The sequence below is a fragment of the Giraffa tippelskirchi genome, chromosome 11 (assembly GCF_054371585.1).
Source record: "Giraffa tippelskirchi isolate mGirTip1 chromosome 11, T2T-mGirTip1v1.2.pri, whole genome shotgun sequence".
NCBI classification, from domain to species: Eukaryota; Metazoa; Chordata; class Mammalia; order Artiodactyla; family Giraffidae; genus Giraffa; species Giraffa tippelskirchi.
In genome coordinates this window covers 83523601-83550000 of record NC_137285.1, presented here as the reverse complement: position 1 = coordinate 83550000, position 26400 = coordinate 83523601, and the positions used below count along the sequence as shown (strand labels likewise).

The window sequence follows — 26400 nt, the reverse complement described above, 5'->3', positions numbered from 1 at the left end:
CTGAATTGCAGGGGGATTCTTTACCAGCTGAGCCACAAAGCCCTGGGCTGCCACAAACACTGGAGTTGTATTACTTCACTCGCTCCTTTATGTCACAGCTGTCTTTAATCACTCACTACAGAGTTCCAAACACTTAGGGCCAGGGGAGTTGCCTGTTTTCTTTGTGAATTGAGTGGCTCCTTATGAGGAAGCCCAAGTGAATGTGAGGCTGGCTTCTATTTGGTGAAACTGTGACAGATGAATGGGGACAGAGTTAGACTGCCAGCTGCCTTGATCCAAATCCTGGAGTTGACTAAATAGAATGCAGTCAAGCACTTTATTTTCCTGGGCTCCAAAAATCACTGCAGACAGCAACTGCAGCTATGAAATTAAAAGACGTTCACTCCTTGGAAGAAAGGCTATGACAAACCTAGGCAGTGTATTAAAAAGCAGAGATATTACTTTACTGACAAAGGTTTGTATAGTCAAAGCTATGCTTTTTCCAGTAGTCATGTATGGATGTGAGAGTTGGACCATAAAGAAGCCTGAGTGCCAAAGAATTGTTGCTTTCAAACTGTGGTTTTTGGAGAAGACTTTTGAGAGTAGTTTGGGCACCAAGGAGATCAAACCAGTACATCCTAAAGGAAACCAACCCTGAAAATTCATTGGAAGGACTGATGCTGAAGCTGAAGCTCCAATACTCTGGCCACCTGATGCAAAGAACTGACTCATTTGGAAAGACCCTGATGCTGAGACAGACTGAAGGTGGGAGGAGAAGTGGACGACAGAGGATGAGATGGGTGGATGGCATTACCGACTCAATGGACATGAGTTTGAGCAAGCTCCAGGAGTTGGTGATGGACAGGGAAGCCTGGCGTGCTGCATCCATGGAGTGGCAAAGAGTCAGACAGGACTGAGGGACTAAACAACAATAACAACATGTAGACCCAGTTCTACCTGTCCTCCTTGGTCGTGCTTTCTGTCCTCTCTGACTTTCACCACTGCAGCCACAATGGAGTTAGGAGGACAAAGAATGCAGGAGCAGTGCTGATGGGGGCAGGGCACACTATTGTGATTTCAAAGGATCTCCAGACCAACCATATCAACATTACCTACTGAATCCTTAAGTCTAAAGTGGGGCCTAACAATCTGTATTTTAGAAACCTTCCAGTTAATTTAAAAAATTTGTTTATTTATTTTTGGCTGTGATAGGTCTTCATTGCTGCACACAGGCATTCTCTAGTTGTGGTGAGTGGGGGATACGCTTTAGTTGCAGTGTCTGAGCATCTCATTTTGGTCGCTTCTCTCATTGCAAAGCATGGGCTCTAGGCTTGCGGGCTTTAGTAATTGTGTCATGTGGGCATAAGATTTTGGTGAAGGTTATCAATGCAATCAAGGTTTACTTTACGAATGGTTTTCTGATAGTCACCAGGGGCTGATGTCACCATGAAAGCTTTTCGAGATATGAGGAGATGAAAGGACTGGGATCATGAAATCAGTTCCTGAAAATATCTAACTATCTAAAGACCTGTTCCCCAGTTTCCTTGGCGCACAGAGTGCCTCACTCTCCACCCTCAACTGTTGAGGGTCAACAGCTGCAGCGGCACAGGATTCAGTCTCTGCAGAGGCAGATGTCAAATGCTCTTGGCAAATGCCAATTTGTAGTTGATAGTCATTTTGGAGCTTCTTAGAAATGTGCAATCTCAAGCCCCACTCTCCCGAGATTCTAATGTAATTGGTCTGGGAGAAAGGAGCCTAATTATCAGTAATTAAAAAAGCTCCTCAAATGATTCTAATTGTGCATTGGCATTGCTCTGGACCAAATGTTTGTATCTCCTCAAAATTCATAGGTTGAAATCCTATTAATAATACCTAGTGTAATGGTATTTGGACGTGGGGCTTTGGGGAGAGAAGCAGGGTTAGATTAAGTCGTAAGGGTGGGGCCTTAATGGTGAAATCAGTGCCCTTATGAAAAGAGGAGGAGACAGGAGATCTCTCTCTGTCTCTCCCTGCTTATACACACCAGGAAGGATATAACAGGCCATGTGAGGACATAACCAAGAAGAGATCTCTCACCAAGAAGTCCACCATGCTGGCACTCTGATCTTCCAGCCTCTAGAGCTGTGAGAAATCCATGTTGTTTAGGCCACCCAACCTATGGTATTTTGTTACAGCAGTCAAACTGACTGAGGAACGCCTCTAGAATTAAGAATTACTGCTCTAAGGAAGACATTGTTAAGTGTATTTTATGTTTTTTGAGGCAAGAAAAGTTAGTCCCTTCCACACAGATATTAGAAGATTTAAATGATTTTCCTTTGCAGATTTACTGGAGCTCAGTTAGAAGAGCTCAGTTATCACAGCTTTTTCTCAAAAGGGGTAGGTTTCAGAGTTTCAGCAGTAGATGATGACTCTAGCCCAGGTGTTATAAATAGCTAAACATCATTCAATGAAATTTTCAGGTTCTCATAAGGGAATGAAGCAAAGAACTAAGACCTAGCTACTACCCATGGCCATGAAAAACCAAAATGACAAATAAGAAAAGGAGGGTCTGACACTCTAGCTCCAACTCCAACCCAGCCCAGGATCACCGGCCCAGAGGCTGCAACCAAGGAGAAAGGTGGGCAGGTCCCACCGTGAGAAGTGACGGGATTCAGCCTGGACTCTGCCTGAGGCCTGGCTGAGTTTAGCCAGCAGAGAGGCCAGCTTAGGGGAGAGGGGAGGGCAGTATTTGGAGAGTGTTAGGACTGTCCCTGCCAACTGGACGACTGTCAGGACTGACCTGCAGCCTCCCCAAGACACATCAGCAGCTTGTTCATTCAGGTCAACAAACTGGCTGTCTGTATACGTGACATCTTTAGAAAGCTGCAGCTCTGTGGGTTTGTGAATGGCTGTTTCCACTTAAGGCTGCTTCCACTGTTTTATAACGCTTAGGGTGACTGGCATTTATGTTTCGGGGTGTTAAATTTTAAATTTCCTGACTACTCATCTTCTTTGGATGATGCAAGGCAGTGAGGTGGATTCTAATATTTTCCAAACCACTACTGGGACCTCAGGCAGGCTTGTTTCTCATGGAATAAATGCAGGGAACATGAAGGTCTAAACAAGTTCATAATAGTATGACTATAAGATCATTTATTCCAATCCAATACATATTCCTTGAGGCCTCTTAGATATTAGACATTATATTAAATATAAAACTTCCTAAGGCATGGTCCTTACATTTAGAAAAAGAGTCAGTAAAGGCTAAAACAATATTAAGAACAACATAAAAGAAGTTGGAGAAGCAAAGAATATTATACAGAAAAGAGTTATAGTAAAAAGAACACAGAACCACAAGCCAGGGTATCTAATATGAATTCCATCTTTGTTATCATCTCAGTATGTATCTTAACTTTTTTCTGCATTAAATAGACTTATTACCACCATTTTCTTTTTTATCTCCCAAGGTCATCTTGAGAACCAAATAAGATCATGGATGTGAAATAATTAGTGAAATACAAATTTCAATCACCATTGCTTAGGCAGTTCTGTACAAATCACTTGCAAGTCAATTTTTAGTTATTTTTTAATGACTATAAAATAAGGGAGTTCCTGGCCAAGAGGCTGAAGAGTTGAGACTTCTGGGTTTCCCAGAGCCTCTTTGATAACTGCATTCAGCAGGAGTGTTTTCATGGAAGGATGCAGGCACCAATGGGTCCAGTAACCATAACCTGGGTTACTGCCTTTGGTTACTTGGTGTGTTGTAGGATTGCTTAACAGGGAAGGTACTGTGTTCTTTCCTTTTCCTTTACACATATTGAGAAAATAAACCACAGCAGTCGTGAAATCAGAACTTTGGTGAAATATATTACAGAAGAACCAGGAAACATGCTGCAATGGAGCCTGCCGGGTGCTGTTGTAGTCTGGGGAGTGAACAGGAGAATCAGATTCACATAGGTAAATAACTAATGTGTGCAAGGAAATTATGTATTGTTTTGAGTGGTGGTGAGTACTGGACGTAATAGAGTGTTAAAACATTCACATTCCATGAGAACATTGAAAATGAGACTTTATGAGACAGAATTTGGATTTTAACATTTATCATATGACCTTGGACAAGAAAAATAAAATAATCTCTTAAGCCCCACTTCTTCATTTATAAAGTGCAATAGGAGTTTTAGGATATTTTAGGATTGTTACAAGGATAAATGAGATTCCATAAAATAACTAGCATTGTTTAATATTGTGTTTAACACATGGTCACTATTACTATGATTATTTAAAGAGTCCTTATAGCTTGCAGATAACCTATTTTTAACAGTGAAGATAAGGGCTTAAAAATATAAAACTTATTTTCCATCTGAGTATCTGCTTCAAATAAGGTAGGTGCTCCATTCTGATATGTGTTGAGCAAGATGCTTTTCTGATTTGAATGACTGAGGTGGAAAACGATCAAATGAATTTTTAAAGAAATGTTGCCTCTAATCTTAAATTCTTGCATTGATTCTTTTTGTGTTTTTTTAAAACAAGTTCCATTCTTACAGAAAAAGAAAAAATTTCAGTGTTTATAATGCTTGCTAAAATAAAGTCATAAGAGCCCACTGGAAACTGAGCTTGCAGGCCACTTAGCAAGGAAAAGAGGCACAGTTCTTCCCCACCACAGATTGATAGGTCTCTCCTCAGGATGGCATGGTGGAAGTTTTCTCATTTTATAGATTGTTCCACACCGATAAAAATGTATCACATGTATGTGTGTACGTGCATGCTCAGTCATGTTCGACTCTTTGTGACCACATGGACTGTAACCTGCCAGGCTCCTCTGTCCATGGGATTTCCCAGGCAAGAATACTGGAGTGGGTCGCCATTTCCTTCTCCAGGGGATCTTCCCCACCCAGGGAACCAACCCATGTCTCCTGTGTCTCCTGCACTGGCAAGTGGATTCTTTTACCACTGAGCCACCTGGGAAGCTCTTATTAGCTGTACACATAAAATATAATGATGACATATATTGTTGGCATGAACTTGATGCACACCCAACAGGAGGAACATACCCAGGTACATAAATAGACCTGCTGTGGGGATCAAAATGCACAACACAGTGTATCTTTATGTTTAATCTGTCAATGACTAGGGATTGGTTCTCCACTTTTTTATCTGAGTGACCCCGTCCAATCCTGTGTCTCTACACAGTATTCCCCAGATGGACCCCTCCCTACCCATGGTCAGGCTCCCCTCCCAACTTCAGGTCTGTGTATCCAACTGCCAACTGGACACACAGATTTTCTCCTCAGAGTTGTTCCTCCCCAAGACTTGGTCACCTTAGCGAGTACACACTCCAGTCTTCCAGTTGTTAAGAAGCAAAGTTGGGTTACACCATCTAGTCAGCTAGCAAGTTCTGCGGTCCTGCCTTCAAAGTACCTCATCAGGCTTCTCGCCGCTGCCACCACCATCTGCGATGGCAGATAGACACCTCCTGGTTCTGCTCCTTTGCTCCTACGGTTTCTTGTCCTCAGAGTAGCCTGTGATTCTTTTAAAATGCAAGTCAAGTGACGTTTCTCCTCTTAAACCTCTAGAATCTGAAGTCTGTACAAAGGCCCACAAGATCGTGCACCACCTGCGGTCCCTGCCGCTTCCCTAACTTCATCTCCTTCCCCTCCCTGCACCCTCAGCCCATTCCCCCAGGTCGCGGGAACTCACCGTCCTGCAGCTGAGCCTCAGGCCCTGGCCCCGCGGTCCCTCCTGGGCGCCGTGTTGCCCAGGTTGGGCTGCTTGCTCACTTCCTGCAGATGTCGGGTCAGCTCTTCACCAAGGGCTCTGCGTGACTCTCCCGAAACATCTACGTCCGCCCTGCTCTCTATCCCCTTACTCAAGGAATTAAGTCAAGGGTCAGCTGGAAAACAGAAATCACTCGAGCATCTGAAACAGGAGGGAGTTAACGCAGGAAATTCGTTCCCTGAGTGACGGCTGCGAAGCCGGAAGAGTCGCAGAAGCCACCCAGGAGCTAGAAGCACCGGAAGCCGCTAGTCCTCGTCTGCCCGTGAAGGTGGGGGAAAGCCGCCCGCTTCACCAGCAGCGAGCAGGCAGCACAGAGGTTGTGGCAGAGCTGAGTCTGGGGAAACGGCCTCCACTGCCTGGGAAGGCTTCTCCTCCTTGCCCGGGGCTCTCTGCGCCTCTCCTCAGATGGACTCTTTGAGGCCTGCAGGCGGCGGCGCCCACCACCCCATTCTGAGCGGGGAATCCAAGCCCGAGGCAAGCAGGCCCAGCACCCACACAGTCTGCTCCCTGCTTTTCCTCAGGGCATTTATTATCCTTGACAGAGTTACAATTTTTGGTTTATTTGTTGTTTCTTTATTTTGACTGGTCCGTGAAGCCTGGCGCTTTGCAGTTTTGTTTACTGTTTCATCCCTGGCCCTAACACAGTGCCTGGCACAGAGTAAGCACTTAATAAAAAATTGTTGAATCAAAGGATAATCCTCAACAGACAGCACATCTGATTTACAGCAGACATTAGATACACATATACTGAATAATTGAGACATTAGCAACTATAATACCGAGGTAAGTGTTATGTGAAAAATAACAATGTGCCACCTTCGATGAAACCCATCTCAACAGATTTTCCAACACAAGACTCCTGAGAAGATCAGATCAGGTTTGTTTGAAGAACCTTATAATCTAAGATGCATTTTCACATATGGTTCCTTCAGATCCTTAGTATCATATTTCTTGAGTTTTTTAGACCCATTTTGTTTGCACTTCAACTTCATGAATTTGTCAGTTGAAATTTCCTATTTGAAGTCTTTTGCTTCTCAGTTTTACAGATAGTTCAAGAAACTTGAAATTCTGAACTCAGTGTGTTAAAAAATGCAAGAACTTTGAAATAAATGCTTCTATTTTGTTACTAATGAAATTGAGCACTTTAATTCACAAAAATGGACAAAAATCATTAATTAATCAAAGCTCAAGATTAAAATCAAATCTGGCTTTGTGGTCAATTCAGCAATAAATACTGCATGAAACTATACATAATGGTCAGACAGAAACACTTCTTTGTTCTGGGGACTTACAACTGTAAGGAGGTTTAAAATTAATTGTTGACTATCTTATTCATATTTTCTTGATGTTCCTAGAGTCCAAATTCTAAGTGATTCAAAGTGGATTTTTTATTTTCATGTAGAAACTTCAGATAGATAGTGGTATTGGGGAGTGAATAAAGACCCAAAATGAATGATTTTGTGACCAGTTTCAGCATGTTAAAATATTTTGTAGGTGTTGATCTTCCTACAGATGGCATCTGGTCCCATCACTTCATGGGAAATAGATGGGGAAACAGTGGAAACAGTGTCAGACTTTATTTTTTTGGGCTCCAGAATCACTGCTGATGGTGACTGCAGCCATGAAATTAAAAGACGCTTACTCCTTGAAAGGAAGGTTATGGCCAACCTAGATAGCATATTTAAAAGCAGAGACATTACTTTGCCAACAAAAGTCCGTCTAGTCAAGGCTATGGTTTTTCCAGTGGTCATGTATGGATGTGAGAGTTGGACCGTGAAGAAAGCTGAACGCCACAGAATTGATGCTTTTGAACTGTGGTGTTGGAGAAGATTCTTGAGAGTCCCTTGGACTGCAAGGACATCCAATCAATCCATCCTAAAAGAGATCAATCCTGGGTGTTCATTGGAAGGACTGATGTTGAAGCTGAAACTCCAATACTTTGACCACCTCATGTGAAGAGTTGACTCATTGGAAAAGACCCTAATGCTGGGTAGGATTGGGGGCGGGAGGAGAAGGGGATGACAGAGGATGAGATGGTTGGATGGCATCACCGACTCGATGGACATGGGTTTGGGTAGACTCTGGGAGTTGGTGATGGACAGAGAGGCCTGGCGTGCTGCAATTCATGGGGTCACAAAGAGTCGAACACGACTGAGCGACTGAACTGAACTGAACTGAACTGATCTTCCTTTTTAAGATTCTCTATACCTGAAGACAAAGGACTGAATTTCAACCTAAGGCGATGTCATGAGTTCAAAATAACTTCAAGACCAAAACCAAAAACAACAAATCATCGCGTTTTCCTCTGGGACAAATGATTCATTTAGATGACACTCTTAGGAGAGTCCGTCCATGATGAATAACAGAAAGATTATGATGAGCTTCTCTCTTTGTCCCAAGGCAAGAATAATTCAAAACATTCTCTGCATGTGAATTTAATTCTGTTCCATCTCAGCTGCTCAAATCTCCAAAATGAATAAATATTTGTTAACATAGTTTTGTTCATGCTTGTTTTTAAAGCTGTTTCTTTGAAACCCCGAGCACAGGTCCTTGAGAAAACCAGAAGGGACACAGCAAACTGGAACAAAGTTTGTTCTTCCAGTTAATTTATCCCCAGTAAGTGTATTATATAACAGGCTTCTAGTTTTTCCAACTGTTTGTACTTTTGGATAAATTGTTTAACTCACTGTTGGATAAACAGTTTAATTTGCCTAATTCCAATAATGATGGCTCAGTTATCAAGCAGTGTGTCTCAAATGCTAATTCTACATGCTGTATGTGACTAGTTGTTCAGTGTCTGGGTCCCTTCCTATTCTCCTTTCACAAATGGAGAAGCCGAGGTCTAGAGAAGTCAGTAACTTGCCCAAGGTTCTACAGCTACTAAGTGGAAGAAGTGGGCTGCAAGTCTAAGCAACCTGGCTCCTGAGCGCATGCTCTTCCCCAGCCTCCAAGCTGGTAAAGGGAAACTAAATCATCTTTATGAAGCAATGTTAAAGTGCATTTTGGTCCTCTTCTCTAGGAGAAAAAATAAGTGGCTTTTCCAAGTAAAGGGAGGCCCTGATGGCATGTTTAAGAGACAGTAAACAAAGTTACAGCTTAACTGCTTTATGTTCAAAGAGAAAAATAATTCAGTAAGGAGGAGCTTGGGTTCCTCATAGAGGGCAAAGCAGAGAGGGGGGCAGACAGAGGAGCAGGAGGGTGGAGTCCAGGGGAGAAGTGACTGGTGAGATGACTGGAGGTGGGTTGGCTAAAGGACATTAAGAATATGAATTTTTTTCCCCGATAGTTTGGTGGAGGCCCTTAGAAAACTCTAGAGGCTTTTCCAAATTAAGTTCATTAAAATTTCAAAGGACGAATGAAATCAGTTGATCTTTGAGTTAAACTTATAAATCTTTAATGTAGCTCTAATAGTCAACATAGATGCCTTTGCAAACTGTTTTTAGATATTCCAGTGTTGAAAACTTACGGAGAAAGTAAATGCCTATAAGCAAATCTGAGTGCAATTTCAGATGCTCTCTAAATACCCCAGGTGTTTATGCCACAGAACTGAGAATAGATGTAAGGAAACGAAGTTTGATCAACATTTGAAAATCTGCGTGCGTGTGTGCGTGCTAAGTTGCTTCAGTCATGTCTGGCTCTTCGAAAAACCTATGGGCTCTAGCCCGCCAGGCTCCTCTGTCTGTGGAATTCTCCAGGCAAGCATCCTGGAGTGGGTTGCCATGCCCTTCTCCAGAGGATCTTCCTGACCCAGGGATCCAACCCCCATCTCATGTCTCCTGCATTGGCAGGCGGGTTCTTTACCACTAGTGCCACCGTGAGAAGTCCAATGTGAAATACTAAGCTGCACTTCTTTTTCTAATAAGCAACATTGAAATAGAATTAGCATATAATAAAATTCACTAATTTTAGGTGTACGGTTTTAAAAAATACGTTCAGTAGAGTCACCACCACCATAATCATGATATCGAACATTTCTATTACATATATTCCTTTGTGGTCAACCCCTTCTTCAACTTCTGACCACTGGCAACCAGCCATCTGTTTTCTCTCATTATAGTCTGCCTTTTTAAATTTTTCATATAAATGGAATCATATGATATGAGGTTTTCTGTGTCTGTCTTCTTTCATTTACCATAATGCTTTTGAGATGAATCCATTTTGTTGCATGTATCATTCATTTATTGGTTTTTATTGCTGAATAGGTTTCCACTGTCTGGATGTACCAGTTTGATAGACATTTGGGTTGTTTCCAGGTTTTAGATATAAATAAAACTATCATGAACATTTCTGTATAACTAATTATGTGAGCATGCTTTCATTTTTCCGAAGCATTTAGGAGTGAGGTCATTGGGTCACATGATGTGTATATGTTTAACTTTTAACAGCCAGACCATTTTCCAAAACGGCTGCATCACTTTTCACTCTCACCAACACTCAAAGAGTGTTCCAGTCACTCTGCATCTTGTCCACATTTGGTATTTTCAGTCTTAAACCATTCTGGTTGGTATGTAGTAGTATCCCACTGTGGTTTTCATTAGCATTTGCCTAATGATTGAGATGTTGAATATCGTGTGTTTATTTGCCACTCATAGCAAATATTTTAGCCATTGAAAAAGTTGAGCTGTCCTCTTATTTTTGAGTTGTAAGAATTACTTATATGTTCAGGATAGAAGTACTTTATCACATATTTTGAAAATATTTCTCCCAATGTGTGGTTTTTCATTCTTTTTTTTGAAAAGCAAAGTTTTTGAATGTTCATGCTCAATTCACCAATGTTTTCTTTTATGCCTCACACTTTTTATGTCCTATCTAAAAATCTTTGTTTAATCCAAGGTTACAACATTTAAAAAATATTTTCTTCTAGAAGCTTTATGTTTTTAATTCTTCTGTTTAGAGGTCTATGGCCCATTTTTAGTAAACTTTTGTGAACATGTGAGTTAATCTAAGTTTTTTTATGTGTTTGGATATTTGATTATTCCAGCACTATTTTTTTTTTTCAAAGACTGACTGACCTACTATCTCCTACATGCTAGGTATTAAACTATATGTCTTAAAACTTACTTTCTGTTTCAAACATGCAACTACTTTTTTCTTTGGGATAAAAGAATATCCCATTCTTATATTTTCTGATAATACTTAACTTAAAGAAAAATGTGTGAGTTGGAGGACTAGCTGTAGGAATTCTTGAGATTGTCTGTTCTCACTTTCTATCAATTGACACTACTCAATCTATCACCTAATCAGAATCAAGTTCAGCTGACAACCTCCCATCTTTTGGGTCACAAAACTTATTAGAGCTTTGCTAAGCATTTAGCTTTGAGGATGTAAAGGCAAAACTTAACCATGAGAATTTAGCTTTTCAGTAATAAAGGTGGTAGTTTACTCTCCCAACTGTATATTTTTCAGTAGCTTCAAAACATGGGTAGGGACGTGGGATGCAGTTTATTGAGCCTCTCCAACTCCAAAGGTCCAGGCAAAATAGAATGCTAAAGATTGGTTTAATAAATGTTTTCAGTATTTTGTTTTTATAAGACACATGGCTTACTTCTTCAAGTCTACAAAACATAAAATATGCTTAAAGTCCAGTGAGAGTTTTGTTTATACATAACTTCCTGTAAAGAGAATCAGGCAGCTCAAAATAGCTGTTCCACTCTTCATTCAATAGATACTTATAACTAGGCCTGGTGACTTGATCTTAAAGAACAGTTCTGTTCTAATTTGAAGCAGAGTTCAGATTAAAAGATCCCTTGAGGTTTATATTAGGTCTATGAATTTACTGGTAACTGTAGATTTTGTTTATCATGTGAACAATACTAAAAATAAGAAAATTTAAATTTTTGTAATGAAACATCTCCACTCCTGAATGTACTTTTTCCTCACTGATGGTAAAATCAGATGATGGATTTAACCGTTCTTTACACTGAAGCCAAGTATTGGTTTTCATTATTCGGGTAACATTCTTTGCCTTAGGATCATATTCAAATTGTTTTGATCTACGGAAGAAATAGAAGAATCCTAGAGAGAGAGAATCATGATTAGTTATCTTATACAACTACAATGGTTCCATACTTTTCAATTTTATGAATGTAGAATACAATAATTGAACATGATAAGGAGAAAAAATAAATGTGTAACTATATACATTCATTTTACTTTACCCAGGCACATGAAAAATATTATTGCTATTTCCCTGAGGAAAAAGCTAAGGTATGAAACATGAATTTCAAGGGGCTGTAGTTTATACCAGAGCTTCTCAAACTAGGTTTCCAAAAAATGTCTCAGTGAGGGGGAGAAAGAGGCCTCTGTCAGTATGGCCTTGGGCCCTACCTCCTCATTTTCCTAGAGCTGCTCTGGCTTATCTGTTTTAAGTTCTGAGGTTCCATATTAGATTTCACTAGAATAAAAGATCAGTTCAGTTCAGTTCAGTCGCTCAGTGGTGTCCGACTCTTTGCGACCCCACGGACTGCACATGCCAGGCCTCCCTGTCCCTCACTGACTCCTGGAGCTTGCTCAAACTCGTGTCCATTGAGTCGGTGATGCCATCCACCCATCTCATCCTCTGTTTCCCCTTCTCCTCCCACCTTCAATCTTTCCCAGCACCAGGGTCTTTTCAAATGAGTCAGCTCTTCGCATTAGGTGGCCAAAGTATTGGAATTTCAGCTTCAATATCAGTCCTTCCAATGAACATTCAGGACTGATGAAAGATGGCGATACTCAAAAACATCTTTAGACTTCTGCTTACTCCATGGTCTGCTTTGTTGTCTTTGAAGATATAGTAGGTGGACTGATTCATTAATTTGCTTGAGGTTCTTTTAAAAGTGTAGATTCCTGGATCTTACCCACAATCCTACTGCCTCAGAAACTCTAAGGAACTTGTCGCTTGATACACAAACCCCAAACTGTGCACACTAAACTATATACATTAAGGTTTGAGAATCACTGTTCAGTTCAGATGCTCAGTCATGTTTCACACTTAAAACTCTTCAGGGGTCTCTTTATCAGATATCCATGATCAATGATAATTTTGGTACCTTTTGCATCGTTTCGAAGTAGTATGTCAGAGAATATAACTCAGAACTTACTATTCAATTTTGATAAGTTCCTCAAAGTTTATTTTTACATGTACTCAAGAGTAATAAAATGACATTAAAAAGAAACCTTGACGTTTTCGTGCTGATTTCTTTCACAGTAAAGTCTTCTAAGTATCCTAACAGTCAGGCGCTGATGCTTACCTTTGTGTTGGAAAGCAGCGTCCACTCGGAGACCAATCCCTGGGAAGTGTTTTACCACTCTCCGTGGGTACCCTTTGTCCATGGTCTGGATCACTTCATCATACCTGGAGACATGGATTTGAAAGTTTTCAGGGGACCTTTGTTTCGGGAGGAGAGGATTAATTTTTTTACTGCACAACTTGTAGTCAAGCAAAGATGTAGAAAAAAAAGTAGTCCTGTTGGAATAAAACTAGTTGGATCAATAATTAAAAAATGGCAAAGAGTATGTTTGGTCAGATCACTTACAGTGTCTTGAAAATAAGGAATTATGAGGGGAAAAAACCACATAATTTGCCAGGTCGATACTATTCTGAGGAACTGTTAAATCAAAGTAAGGGCTCTTTCTGGAGTTTCAATGATTTTGACTGAACATGTTTGTCACTGGCAGTCTTATTATTTTATCTTTATCTTTATAAGCTGGAGAAAGATCTTTGACCTGACTGAAACATTCTTTTGTTTGGTGAATGCCATCCACCTAAGATTGCCTTCAACATAACACTTTTGGAAGACCGTGTTAAAGTGATGGTTTGTGGATATTTTTCTCCAGACTGAAACAAGGGGCCAGTTGTCTGCAAACTTACCTCCAGCACCAAATGCCCACAAAGAAGTAGGTCTTTCTTGTGCTGCGGTCACACACAGCTGCATCAACTTTCTTCACACGTCTTGGAAAGCCAAGAGTATAGATGGATTTGGGATAATTGGGTAAGACAGCGTATCCTCTGATCACCCAGAAGTTGTCATCTAGGACAAGAGGGAGAGTGAGTATCTTCTGATTTATTTCCTAAAGGAAGAAATAGGCATCTTAAGAAGTTTGGAAATAATTAGATTCCTAGTTCCTTTTGGGTTCAAATCTTAAAGATTTAGTAATCTTATGTCTCTATTCATTCTTACCACATTCTTTAGCTTCTTACATATCATTAATATTACACAAATAATATATACCTAGGAAATGGCTACCCACTCCAGTATTCTTGCCTGGAGAATCCCATGGACAGAGAAGCCTGGCGGGCTACAGTTCATGGGATCACAGAGAGTCAGACAGGACTAAGCAACTAACACTTTCACTTTCACTTTCATAGTTAACAGTGTGCATAACCATGTCAGTTGAGTTCATTATATTGATTCTTTTCTAATTCTGACAAAACCATTGAGTATATTTGTTCCCCTAAATTTCCACACCCAAGTGTTCTCAAAGGCAAGAAATCTGATAAAATCCATCTGAAAAGTAGGCTTGCTAGGTTGAATATAAGATACCAACTGAATCTGAATTTCAAATAAACAATGACTAATTTTTGGTATGAGTATATCCAAAATATTACAATGGATACACTTAAACTAAAAAATTATTTTTTATTTGTCTGAAATTCAAAGCATCTTGTATTTTTATTTGCCACATCTAGCAGCCCTAGTAAAAAAGGGAATATAAGAAGAGAGATGGGTTACCTTTATTTGGCAGAAGAAAAGACTTTTTAGTTTTTGTTATACAGGTTTCTTTTCTTCTGTGCACTTGGGATGGTGTTTATGTTTATAGCCAGAGAGAATCCTTGGATAGTTATTCTTTATAATAGGAACTTAAGGTCAGAGCAAAAGCCCTGTCCATTTGGCTCATGCATGAAGATTATATTCCTTGAATTAAAATATCTGCTAACTAGTTCAGGCATACACAAGGAGAAGAGGAATAATGATAGGCAATATTACCTTTAAAAACCAGAATCTTGTCGATGGGGTTCTCATATGCAGCGTGAATATCAGCTGGCAGAGATGGCCAGAATGAAGAGATTAATTCAAATTCAACATCAGTGATATCATAATAGATCCTCCATATGTGCCTGTGTTAGACAGGAAACCATAATTTATATACAGTCTGCTGCTGCTGCTGCTAAGTCTCCTCAGTCATGTCTGACTCTGTGCGATCTCATGGACTGCAGCCCACCAGGCTCCTCCATCCATGGGATTTTCCAGGCAAGAGTGCTGGAGTGGGGTGCCATTGCCTTCTCCATATATACAGTCTATGTGTATCTACTTCCATGAAACCACTGCAAACTTAGACTTATCTTTATCTAATTGGTTGATAGCTCTGAGCCTATGAGCAAGATCTGAAAAGTCCTTATAGTTCATTTTTCTTCCCATGCTGGGAACCCATCCCTGACAAGTGGTCTCTCAGCCTCAGCTATTAGGAGCACGGTGACAGCGTGTCATCGTTGTTGTTGTGGTTCAGTTGCTAAGTTGTGTCTGACTCTGTGACCCCATGCACTGTAGTGCTATACACAGTCATGGGTGGAAGGAGTCTGATTTCACAGATTCTTTCCTTTTACCCCTATATCCTTGTCAGATGGTGTATGTCCTGACACTTTGTTCTGAAAATGTGGCCATGGTATACATAACTGACCCGCCATGTTGCAAGTTAAGTGCAGTAATTACATAGTGAGAGAAGAGATTTCCTACCACAGCTAACACTTTGTTGATTCAACTTCAAGGACTAGTCCACTGATGCATATTTCACAACTGGCTCTCCAGGTAGGAAAAAGACCTAATTTTTATCAGTTGATGATTTTCAGGGGGTAGGTACTCCAAACAAGGCCAATTTCAAGCTACCAAGGCAATGGGAGCTAGTTTACAAAATTCTTGAAAATTTAATAATTGGATTCTGAAATGGTATAAGCCAGGTCCAGGACATCGTCAGGATTGGTGTATTACTTTAGCTAAGAAGTTACTGAAAGTAGACTCTGGTTCAATGGCAATTTAAAAATTTGCTTAAAAACATTTAAAAATTAGGTGGGAGGCGGTTCAGAATGGGGAACACATGTACACCCATGGCTGATTCATGTCAATGTATGGCAAAAACCATTACAATATTGTAAAGTAATTAGCCTCCAATTAAAATAAATAAATTAATTTAAAAAACATTTAAAAATAATTTATCAGTGTGAGATCCCTTTGGCTGTTTTACATATGAAAGATGGGAGCAGAAACAAGCAGGCTAGTAAACAGGCCTCTGGAGTAGGAGATGGAAATGATGGTAGCTTGGATGAGATGGAGATGGTGGTGGAGACAGAGAGAAGGCAGTGGGCATAGATCATCGATGTGTCTGCAATGGGGCTTGACAAGACCTACTGAACAACTGATGGGGATGGGATGGGGTGTAAATGAAAACAATGGTATCACAGAGGAAACAGCAGCTCACCTCTACCTGGGAGGGTAGAGAGAAAAGTCACAGAACACATTCTCCGAGAGGTGACATGTAGCAGGGATGGAAAAACAGAGCGCAAGCATTGGTGAGGATGTGGAGAGACTGGAACGCTGGTTGCTGCTGGTAGGAATGTAGAGTGGTGCCGCCTCTATGGAAAGCGGAATGGCAGTTACTCAAAAAATTAAGCAGATAATTACCATTTGAAAAAAAAATTACCAAACAGGTAAGAGATATGTTCAGAGAGTAAAACATTCAAGCAATGTAGACAGTTATGAAACAAAAAGTAAAGACACATTCTCACTATCCCAACAACTCTCTTATCCCCAAATCTCTTGAAAAAAAAATGTCACAGGAAGTTGAGGTGTTTAAGGGAATGGGTTTACCTGCCTTTAAAGAACATTACTTCTCTGCGGAAAGTGGTGATAGCATCAAAAGTCAAATCGGGGTCACAGGCATGAGGTACAGTGGGTCCCTTTGGCTTAGCAGGTACCTTAGGTGGCCCTCCTTTGGTGAGAAAAGAAATACCTCAGTGAATTAAGAAGGCATGTGGAAATACCTACAGAAGGATCTTTCCCAAGAGAATATTTTCTTCAGAATAATATTTCAAGAAGTGATTTTTCTCAACTTCCTTCCTGGAAAGCCTTCAATTCAGTTCACATGTATTCAGATTTGTTGCTCACCGTAGATGGATTGGATTCCATTGATATCGTCCTGAGAAAGTGGGTATTTGCTAGGATCAAAGGAGACATAGTTTGGGAACATCAAGGCTGTTTGATCACTGGAGTGAGAGAGTCCCAGTGAATGACCAAATTCATGAGCTGCCACAAGAAATAAGCTGAATCCTTAACAAAAACAGGGAAAACATGAATACATTAGTCAATCGGAAGGAGAATGATTGTATCTGAGATTAGGAAGTAACTGAGAGAAATGAAGAAAAGGCTTGTCAGACAGACAATTCTTATAACATATGAACCATTATTTATCTGGGAAATTTTTCAACACTGATAATTGGTATTAGTCACATCGTAGAGAAATGTAACCCAGAGCAAGCAGATGGCAGAAAACAGCTGTCTCAGAAATGGATAGTAGTAAAAAAAAAAATAAGCCACCTGTTTTGGGTTGTGGTTAGGCGTCTGTACGTGATCATATTTCTCCTACTTATAGTCTTCAGAGATTCTCCATTGGCTGTAGGATCAAGTCCAAATACCTAAACATGGCCTTCCATGAACTAGTCCCTGCTTTTTCCCCCAGCCTCATATTTTATGTTCGTATTCCCTGAGCTAGCCATGTGGAGTCATTTGCATTTCTCACCTATGCCATGCTCTTTTTAATCAGTGTCTGTGTATCTCCATCACTTCTGCCCAAAGTATAACCTCTCTCACCCCCTTTCACTCATCTGTCCTACTTATTCCTCAGGAATCCCCTCCAGAGTCACCTCCTTCACGAGACTTCTTTCCCCCAGCTCCTATCCAGGTTGACTTAATTGCACCTCTCTCCACTTCTGTAGACTGAGCTTAATTCTGTCTTTGCAAATAAGTACTGCATTCTTTCTTTCTTTCACTAAGTTGTGCACCCTTTCAGTCCAGAGACCATGTCTTAATCGTCTTCCTGGGGACTGATAAACAGCTTAGTAATGGGTGCTGGATATCCAGGCTTTTATTTGGATGAGAGGATGGTTAGATGTTCCTCCTAGACAAGACTGTAGTACTCTGTACTTACCCACACCAGAAGTCGTACCATGCATGGCTGGAACTGCCTTTTTATTTGTCTGTCTCCTACAGTCTGTAAGCTTCTAAGTATATAATAATAAAGACTGTCCTTGGACTTGCAGCTAAGCCTATGGATACTAAGGAAAATGTTGAGTCTTTTGTGATGGAGATTTGTCCAGTGATGTTTGCATAAAACAAACATGGAAAGGCAAAGAATTATTTCATGGATTTTCATGCTTTTCTGCTCTGGCTTTTGCTGCCGGCCCTTGTCTGGCTGGCAATATCCCTGTGTGTACTTTTGGATAGGGATGGGACAAGTAACTCTTTAAAAAAGTTATTAAAACTCAGGTCATCTAAACGAAATGCAGACTTTTATTCTGGCTCTCAAGACCCTCTGTATAGGATTCTAATCTACACCACTTTAGCCTTCTGCTCCGTTACAATTGTAATACTTGAGTTGGTTGGATTATCCTGTCTAGAACACTTTTTACTCCACTTTGCTTCAGAATTCCTGCAGAGACTTCAAGTCTCAGGTTGGTGTCACTTCCTTCCTGACCTCTGTATATGGGTTAGAATTTCTTTTAGGTGCTCCTATTACATTGCCATAGTTCCTTTTATCCCAAAGTTGATCATACTAACTTTAAATGCCATTTGATAGAGTGTGCCATCTAGACTGTAAACCCCTGGAGAACAGGGTCTGTGTCCTGTACACTATTGTATATTCCATTTCTATTACAGAGCGTGGATTAGAGTAGATTTTGAGTAAAGGATTGTTGAAAGGCTTCATTTACTATTATTTGTAGAGCATTTCTCATACTGACAATATTACAGGCTGTATGATACAGTAGAAAAAAAAGATATCATTTCTGTCTTCTTGGAGATTCAACTAAATAGATAAATTTGGGCTTTATAAAGCCCAGTACCAGTTTCCATCAGTACCTTTGTGAATATATTTTTTCCCTAGAAATCACTTAGTCATCACCATTATCATTAGTGTTAATAATCACCAACATAATTATCAGTGTCAAACACTTTTCAAATATTTGCTGAGGACAGGAGCTTTGCAAGGTGTTTTTTTGCCTTTATTACAGATAAGTTGTGTCATGTTCCTGCATGTAAGTTCCCCCGTGCCGCAGACCATTGCTCTTCTCCATCCCAACACCACACCTGTAGTGGTCTCTGAAGTCTGTTGCAGTTGCCTGGTGCCACTGTATGTGTGTGTGAAGCATTTACATTCACATACAGGTTTGAAACTGGCCTCACTTTGGAAGATTCCCAGGAAACCCTCGCCATGTGCTCAGATCTCTCTGACATCAGCGTGCAGTGACTTCCAACCCCTTGGGAAGCAGTGGGATTAGCAGATGACTGCTGTCTATTGCTCTTAACAGAGTTACACTAAGACTTTTGTGCCCTTTGCATAAAGAGAGCCTACATATTCGTAAAAAGGTAATCATATATTATACATTATTGCCAAATTTTTCTATCTAAAAAAATTCATTTGATTAGAGGTTACATATGCTTGAGATTTTATATTTTTATTAGAGAACAGGAAAACATTTTCCCTTCTAGGTCAGAAAGCTGAGAGTTACAGGATTAGGGATCCCCTGGGGCCAATAATTTCAACCCTGAGGGAATGTATTATAATAAAGCAGTTACAAAACACCCGTTTTAGTATTGTTGCCGGGCTATCCACCCAGAGCTTAGTGGAGGGCTATGTTTATCCTCTGCTTGCTCAGGCAAGTTTTGCCGACTTGAGGCCCAGGACCCTCTGGATTTTTTCATAATCCATCGCACACAGCCCCGTTGGCAAGGGGCCAGTTGCAGTGTGGGGACTAGTACTTTTGCCACTGAGTGTTGGAATTAATGGGCTTCCCAGGTGGGAAGCATTTGCCTGCCAGTGCAGGAGACATGGATTCAATCCCTGCGTTGGGAAGATTCCCCGGATGAGGGCATGGCAACGCACTCCAGGATTCCTGCCTGGAGAATCTCATGGACACAGGAGCCTGGTGGGCTACAGTCCGTGGGGTCGCAAAGAGTCAGATACAACTTATCGACAAACAGCAACAAATTGGAACTAACAGGGATAAAATGATAATGAGGGGATTTCTCCAGTTGCCCAGTGGTTACAAATCTGCCTTGCAATGCAGGGGAAATGAGTTCGATCCCTGGTCAAGGAACTGAGATCCCACATGCCATGGGCCAACTGAGCCCACTTGCTGCAACTAAGACCCAATGCAGCTAAATATAAATAAATAAATATTTTTTTAAAATGATAGTGAAACCTAAGACTAATCTCTACTTCTAGATATGCAAGTAAAGCCTGGCTGAGTGAGGGGACTCATTCTGACTTCGGTGAGCACTAGAATATTTCCTATACCTGCCTGATCGGATGTATCCACATGACCTTTAGGCCAAATCCAGGAAAACATTGGAACACGTCTCAGCAGGAGACAGACACGGTCCCTTCAACTCCTCTGTCATTTGGATCCTGGGGTCACCCTACCTCTTTCATTTTCTTGGCTGTAATGTTACCTATGCGGCAGTGCAGCAACCGACTCCAAACCCCCCTGAAGTCCAGCCAGCACAGAGTCCTTTCCCCTCTGTATTTCCTAGCTCTTAGGAGAACACTTCCATCACATGCTCAGACTTAGCAAGGAGAGGCCGTGCGTCATTTTGAGACACTGGCTTTCAGTTTTGCAGAAACTGTGACTGACTCACAGACTACACAGAGTTATGTGGTCAGGACTGAATTGTGGCCTCGCGTACCACCCACCAGAAAGCCACAGCATCCTCTTTCCTGGAACCCTGGAAACCAGATACCAGACACACGGTGACTGTGGTCAATGATGGAAAGAAAAGAGTGGGGAGAACCTGAGAGTCTGCTCCTTTGTTAGAGGTACGTATTTTTACTATAATAAAGTTTCGTTTTTTTATCTGAAACGTAATAAAATATCTCTTATCTTCATGCCAGGGAGGTCCATTAAGAGAAATAAAATCACTGCCCATGGTCTAAAGAAATAATTCAAATATAAAGACCAGGGTCTAGTTCTTTGGCAGACAAGCAAGAGTTAGATGAAGAGGTTCGTGTATATAAATGGATGTCCTATGGGCCAGGTACCCACCTAGCATCCTTCAATCACTAACTTGGAATTACCACCTCCCAGAGTCTTCTTTCAGTCCTCAAGCTAGAGACGACTTCTGCTGTTGGTATAATACGCAGCACTTTCTGCCTTGTTTGGTGGTGAGTGGGTCTAGGCCTTATACATCACCCAAGATCGTGAAGCTCTGAACTTTTCTAGAACAATTTTGTGGTCTGCACAACACCTTGCATAGTTCCAGACACGTAGTGGCCCTTCAGGCATTGCAGATGTATGAATGAACATACGAGTAAGGGAAGAATGTTCTGATCATGACAGGATTAGCAGCTTTATGAAAGTGCTGTGTGGATAAAGCTCTGAACCGTACAAGCACAATTGTCCGAATAGACATTGAACATTTTCATCAATGTCATCTGGAATATGAAACATCATAGGGAAATTGGGAAGTAAAAAGCAACTAATTGCAAAGCTATTCCTTTCAGGGATTTGTATGAATAGTAACATTTTGTTCGTAAAAAAAATTGGGCTCACCTACTCCGTCCTTGGTCCAGTTCTCATCCTCATCAAAGTGAGTGTCTCCACCCAGTCCCAGACCAGGGGGAAAGGCGTGGCCGAGGACTCCCAAGGGACCGTCGAAGTAACGAGGACACCAACCGTGGACTGGGAAACAGTCACAGAGGGGGAAGATCAGCCTCGTCTAAGCTCCCGAGATGAAAATGGCCATATTGCTTTCTCTGCTGAAAACCTTACCTCGGGTCCTAAAGGCAATCATGATGTCAGCGATCCCTTTGGATATCTTGGTGAATATTAGTGGAGTGACTTTGCTCCATAATTCTAAACCATTTTGGATAGCCTCATCCACATCAGCTCGTGCCATATCAGGAGTGTAGTTCACGATTCTTACAAATTAACAGATATGTATCAATTGGCTGTTATACAAGCATGTAAACACACATACTAGGAAAAGAAAATAATTTCTATCTTATCCATCACATGCTGCAATAACTTTTGGTATGGTGCTATCACTATATTTGTACAATACTTTACCATTTAAATTAGGTACTTTTACATATGCTATATGTTAATAATTCGGTCTTTCATCTGTGCTATTGATCAGGTAGTATTATTGCACTTTGACAAATGAGGCTCAAAGAGGTTAAATGACTTCCCTAAGGTCATGTCTTAAGTGGAAGATCATTCATTCTATGCATGGATTTGCTGTGCATATGACTGTATGACATGTATCTTCTGAAAAAAACTGAGATTCATTTTCTCAAACAGCTTATAGAAATCAGTTTTATGCATGTGTCATATATCAAGCCTCACTTGAGAGCCACAAAGAGTTTGTTTCTCAGGAAAAGATCTTGCTTTTGTTTATATTCTCTATTTTGCTAAACCTACTTTTACCTCAATCCCTAAGGCTCGAGAAGAAGAAGGAAGCACTATTCGACTTTTTAAGGCCGACCAGGAGGGCTCTAGAGCAGTGGCCAAGGCCACTGCCTCTGTCTCAGGTCACAGGCAGCCTTCAACCTCTTTCTGCCGATAAGCCAGCTCCTTTGTTTGAGACATCCGAGGTCCACTTGAGATTTGGCAATCTAACTCATACATGTCTCCAACGTGAGCTGGTTGTACTCCATTTTCTCATTTTCCCTTGAGCACACTTCAAGTGTACCTTTAAGCATCTGCAATCAGACCATAGTGGTTCTGATCCTGAGTTTCTATGGAGGTGGCGGAGGCTAGAGATTAGAGCCAATTTGCAGAGCCAGTCTGCTGAGAGCGTGTTAGTCACTCAGTCGTGTCTGACTCTTTGCGACCCAATGGACTGTAGCCCACTGGGCTCTTCTGACCATGGAATTTTCCAGGCAAGAATACTGGAGTGGGTTCCCATTTCCTTCTCCAGGGGATCATCCTGACCCAGGGATTGAACCTGGGTCTCCCACACTGCAGGCAGATGCTTTACCCTCTGAGCCACCAAGAAAGACTAGTCTGCTGAGAAGAGCTGTGCAAACTGGACTATGCTAAACAAGCTTTTTTTTTCTTCCAATTTCTCCTGTGTTTAAGGTGGTAATAACAGGGGTGCCTATGTCACAAGTTTTTTGAGAGGGTGGAATAAATAAAACCTATCAAGTGCTATCCCCACGGGAAGTGCTGGGTAAAATAAGCCATTATTATCTTTGCTTCTTAGAGATAATATTCATGTTCATTTAGATTAAGAGCAAGAGCATTACCTGTAGGTGAGGTTGTACTTCTTCCACCCGGGGAGAGTATAGCCATACTGACCCACGTCAGGCACCCCACACCTGGGTGTCTTCATGATCTTGAGAGTGTTCGAGTCCAGTTTTCCAGTCACTGTCAATCCAAAGAATGCTTGCATTTCACGAATTTTGCCATCTATGAGACTTCTGTTACTGCTTTGAGCAAGATGACTCCCTTCTATTTCAAGAGAGTAGAACTGGTTGAGATATGCCTGACCGAAAAGACAAAAAAAGGCACGGACTACAGGAGAGATCCTTTCCAAGATCCTTTTCGGCAGCAGGAGGGAAAAAGGAAATAAATCACAAGGGAAAGGAAGGGGAGAGGGAGCAAACAAGGAGGAAAGAGAAGAGTCACCCTCTTTTTCAGTTCCCAAGAGCTCAATGAGCTGGGTGTGACCAGAACCGGCTAAACCCATAGAGCTATGAAACTCCAAACTTTAACAGACGAGAAGCAAGCTTCTATGTGTTGAATGATCTTGTGTCATACACATTTTTACTGTTACTTTCATTTGGTGTTTCCTTGAAATAAATTATGGAGAAAATATGATTATTCACATGTAATCACATTTAAGTAATTTCATCAAATATGGCGAAGCAACTGGATTGAGTTTTAGAGGGAATCTCCAAAGCAGCGTGGTTTTCGTACATATAAGATAAGGGGCACCAAACTACGGTTAGCTCCCCCTGGCTGGTCTTCAGATGCTTTTACGGAGATCTCCGTTATTGCAGAGCTGACCCTTTCTCTGCTCGTTCTCTCCTCACTTGTATCCGATGCTTAAAGCTGTAGCAAATCCTGCCTTTCTCCCAGCCCACCCCACTCGCCACCCCCCACCATTCCTGATGTCTTTAGGGCCAAGGAAAGGAAAATCAGCTCCTCACAAAAGGGTTCAGGACTCTTTGGTAAGAATGGGCTGTCTTTTTAGGTCCTCGGACAATCAGTAAAGTGAGATTGTTATGGACAGCCACGAATCACATTTACTGAGACAGTACCTGAGTCAGTTGCAGGTTCTCTTCATCTTCCATCCTTCGGTCCACAGGAAATGCAGAGGACAGTGTTACAAAGACCGAAAGCAGAAGAAGGTTCTTCATTCCTCTCTCTCCAGTTGAAGCCTCGTTCTGTTTGCATAGAATTTAGAAAATAATAGTGAGACGTGGCATGAATCGGCTTGTATTATCTTTTAATTAAAAACAGAAAAGGACATTTGCCACGGAGTGTGTCATGATATGTTTTTTTTTCCTAAGGTTGACTTGACTTCACAATCATGATCTACGGTTTGTTTGGGAAATACAGTCACTGTTATTATTGAATTTAAAATAATACAAACTGAGGCTCCAAGCTACTTTTTCCCTTCCAAAGTTGGAGGCTTTCCTATGCATAAATTCTTGGGAGTTGAATAATTTTCACTTGAATGAAAGCCCATAATATTTGTATAAAAACGTAATTTTCTTTGTAAAAATTTTTATCTTTTGTTGCAATCACCTGTTATGCTTGCAAAATTGTAATTTTTTGCTTCTTCTGAGGAATATGATTTCACCTGTTGTCTTGCTCCTGATACATATACTTCCTTATTTCTGTCTTCTCATAAACAAGGCATGTCTGTTTCTCCAAAAAAGAAAATGCATGGTATCGTGAAAAGACGATTTAGGAATCAGATTATCCTAATTAACTGGGTAAATGGTCCAAACTTGTTGGAAAATTCAGACATAAACACAGGCTAACCCCAGGTAAAATGGAGGAAAGCAGCAAAATGCACAGTAAAGATCCTGAAGACTGAAATGGCCCAAAAGGTAGAGAGATTACTGCAGACGAGTGTGGTCTAGAGGCTTCAAGCAGGTTGAGCTTGCACTGGCTCTTGATGAATGTGTAGGATTGGTTCTCACAGAGGAAAGGAGAAGGCATTTGAGTGGAGAGAGGCCACAGGAGCTGGGACCACGGCAGAGATGAGCTGCAGGAGATCTGACCGACTGCAGCAAATACACGTGCAGGCAGCCATGTCTAAGGAAGGGTGCAAGGAAAATGCATGTTTTGAGTCTTTTCATGTCTAGAATACCCTTTATTCCATCTTCACACTCTACAGAGGGTGTGTCTGGTTATGGAATATCAGGCTGAAATCAATCTGCCTTAGAATTTTGAAGTTTCTGTTCCATTGTTTTCTGGAATATAGAGTTGTTGTTGAAAAGTCTTTTATTCTTGGTACGTTTCTTTTTATTTCTGAACAATTTTGGAAGTCTCTTTACCCAGGTGTTCTGAAATTTGATAAAGATATCTCTTAACGGGAGTCTTTTTGCAGTAACATTGCTTGGCAATAAGAGAGCTCTTTCATTATGAAAACTTCAAGGAAATTTTCCTCTTTTATTTCTTTGATAATTTCTTTCCACCTGGTTTCCTCTTTTTATTTCTGGAATACATAACTATTGGAACTCTTGGGTTGAATCTCTGTGTTTCCAATATATCCTTTATTACTTTCCATCAACTTTATTTCCAGCTCACCTATTGAGTTTATCTTAGTTATATTTTTAATGTCCAAGAGCTGTTTCTAATTCTCTGAGTATCCTTTTATTTTTTTGTATTTTGTTAATTTTTTTTTGGACGTAAGCTATGTCTTATTTTTAAAGAATGTTAAGTATATTTTCATTTAGTTTGACATTTTCTTTTGCTTCCAAAATTGTCTCTATTTCTTCCAAATTTCTGTTTTGGTATCTGTTTTTGATATTAGAAGCTTTAAAAAAAATGTCTGGAGATGTGATCTGCAATCTGTTTAATATTGAGAGACAAGAAAGTTGACTGGAAGCTTTGTGTGCTTTGGCAGGGCTGCTGGTTGATGACCTTTACTGCAGGGTGGTAGGGTGGGTTCCAGACACTTCATATGATATATTAGTTGGAATATTTGGTTGAAATGTAATAGAAAAAAATCCAAGTACCAAATGATTAAGAAACATTTCTTTCTCCCTCACATGAGAAAAGTCCAGATTCGGTAGTCCAAGGCTTGTGCGACAATACCACATCATCAGGGATGTAGGCAGCAGGCGCCTGGCAACACCATCTCTCAGGGCCACTGCCTCATGGTCCAGGTGGCTTCTCAAGCTTCTGCAACTGCGTCTGCATTACAGGAGCTGGAGAAGGAAATAGCAGCCCATTCCAGT

General features: G+C 40.8%; 1 protein-coding gene across 1 annotated transcript; it reads right to left on the bottom strand.

Moving 5' to 3' along the window:
* Nucleotides 1-10448: 10448 nt before the first annotated feature.
* On the bottom strand, nucleotides 10449-24364 carry MMP27 (matrix metallopeptidase 27). Its single transcript, XM_081538318.1, has 10 exons — nucleotides 24247-24364; nucleotides 23230-23468; nucleotides 21752-21900; nucleotides 21533-21661; nucleotides 16875-17036; nucleotides 16578-16698; nucleotides 14703-14833; nucleotides 13586-13745; nucleotides 12966-13069; nucleotides 10449-11748 (listed from the first exon to the last, which is right to left on the bottom strand). The coding sequence occupies exons 1-10, from the start codon at nucleotides 24343-24345 to the stop codon at nucleotides 11507-11509; spliced, it is 1536 nt and encodes a 511-aa protein (XP_081394444.1). The 5' UTR covers nucleotides 24346-24364; the 3' UTR covers nucleotides 10449-11506.
* Nucleotides 24365-26400: the final 2036 nt, after the last annotated feature.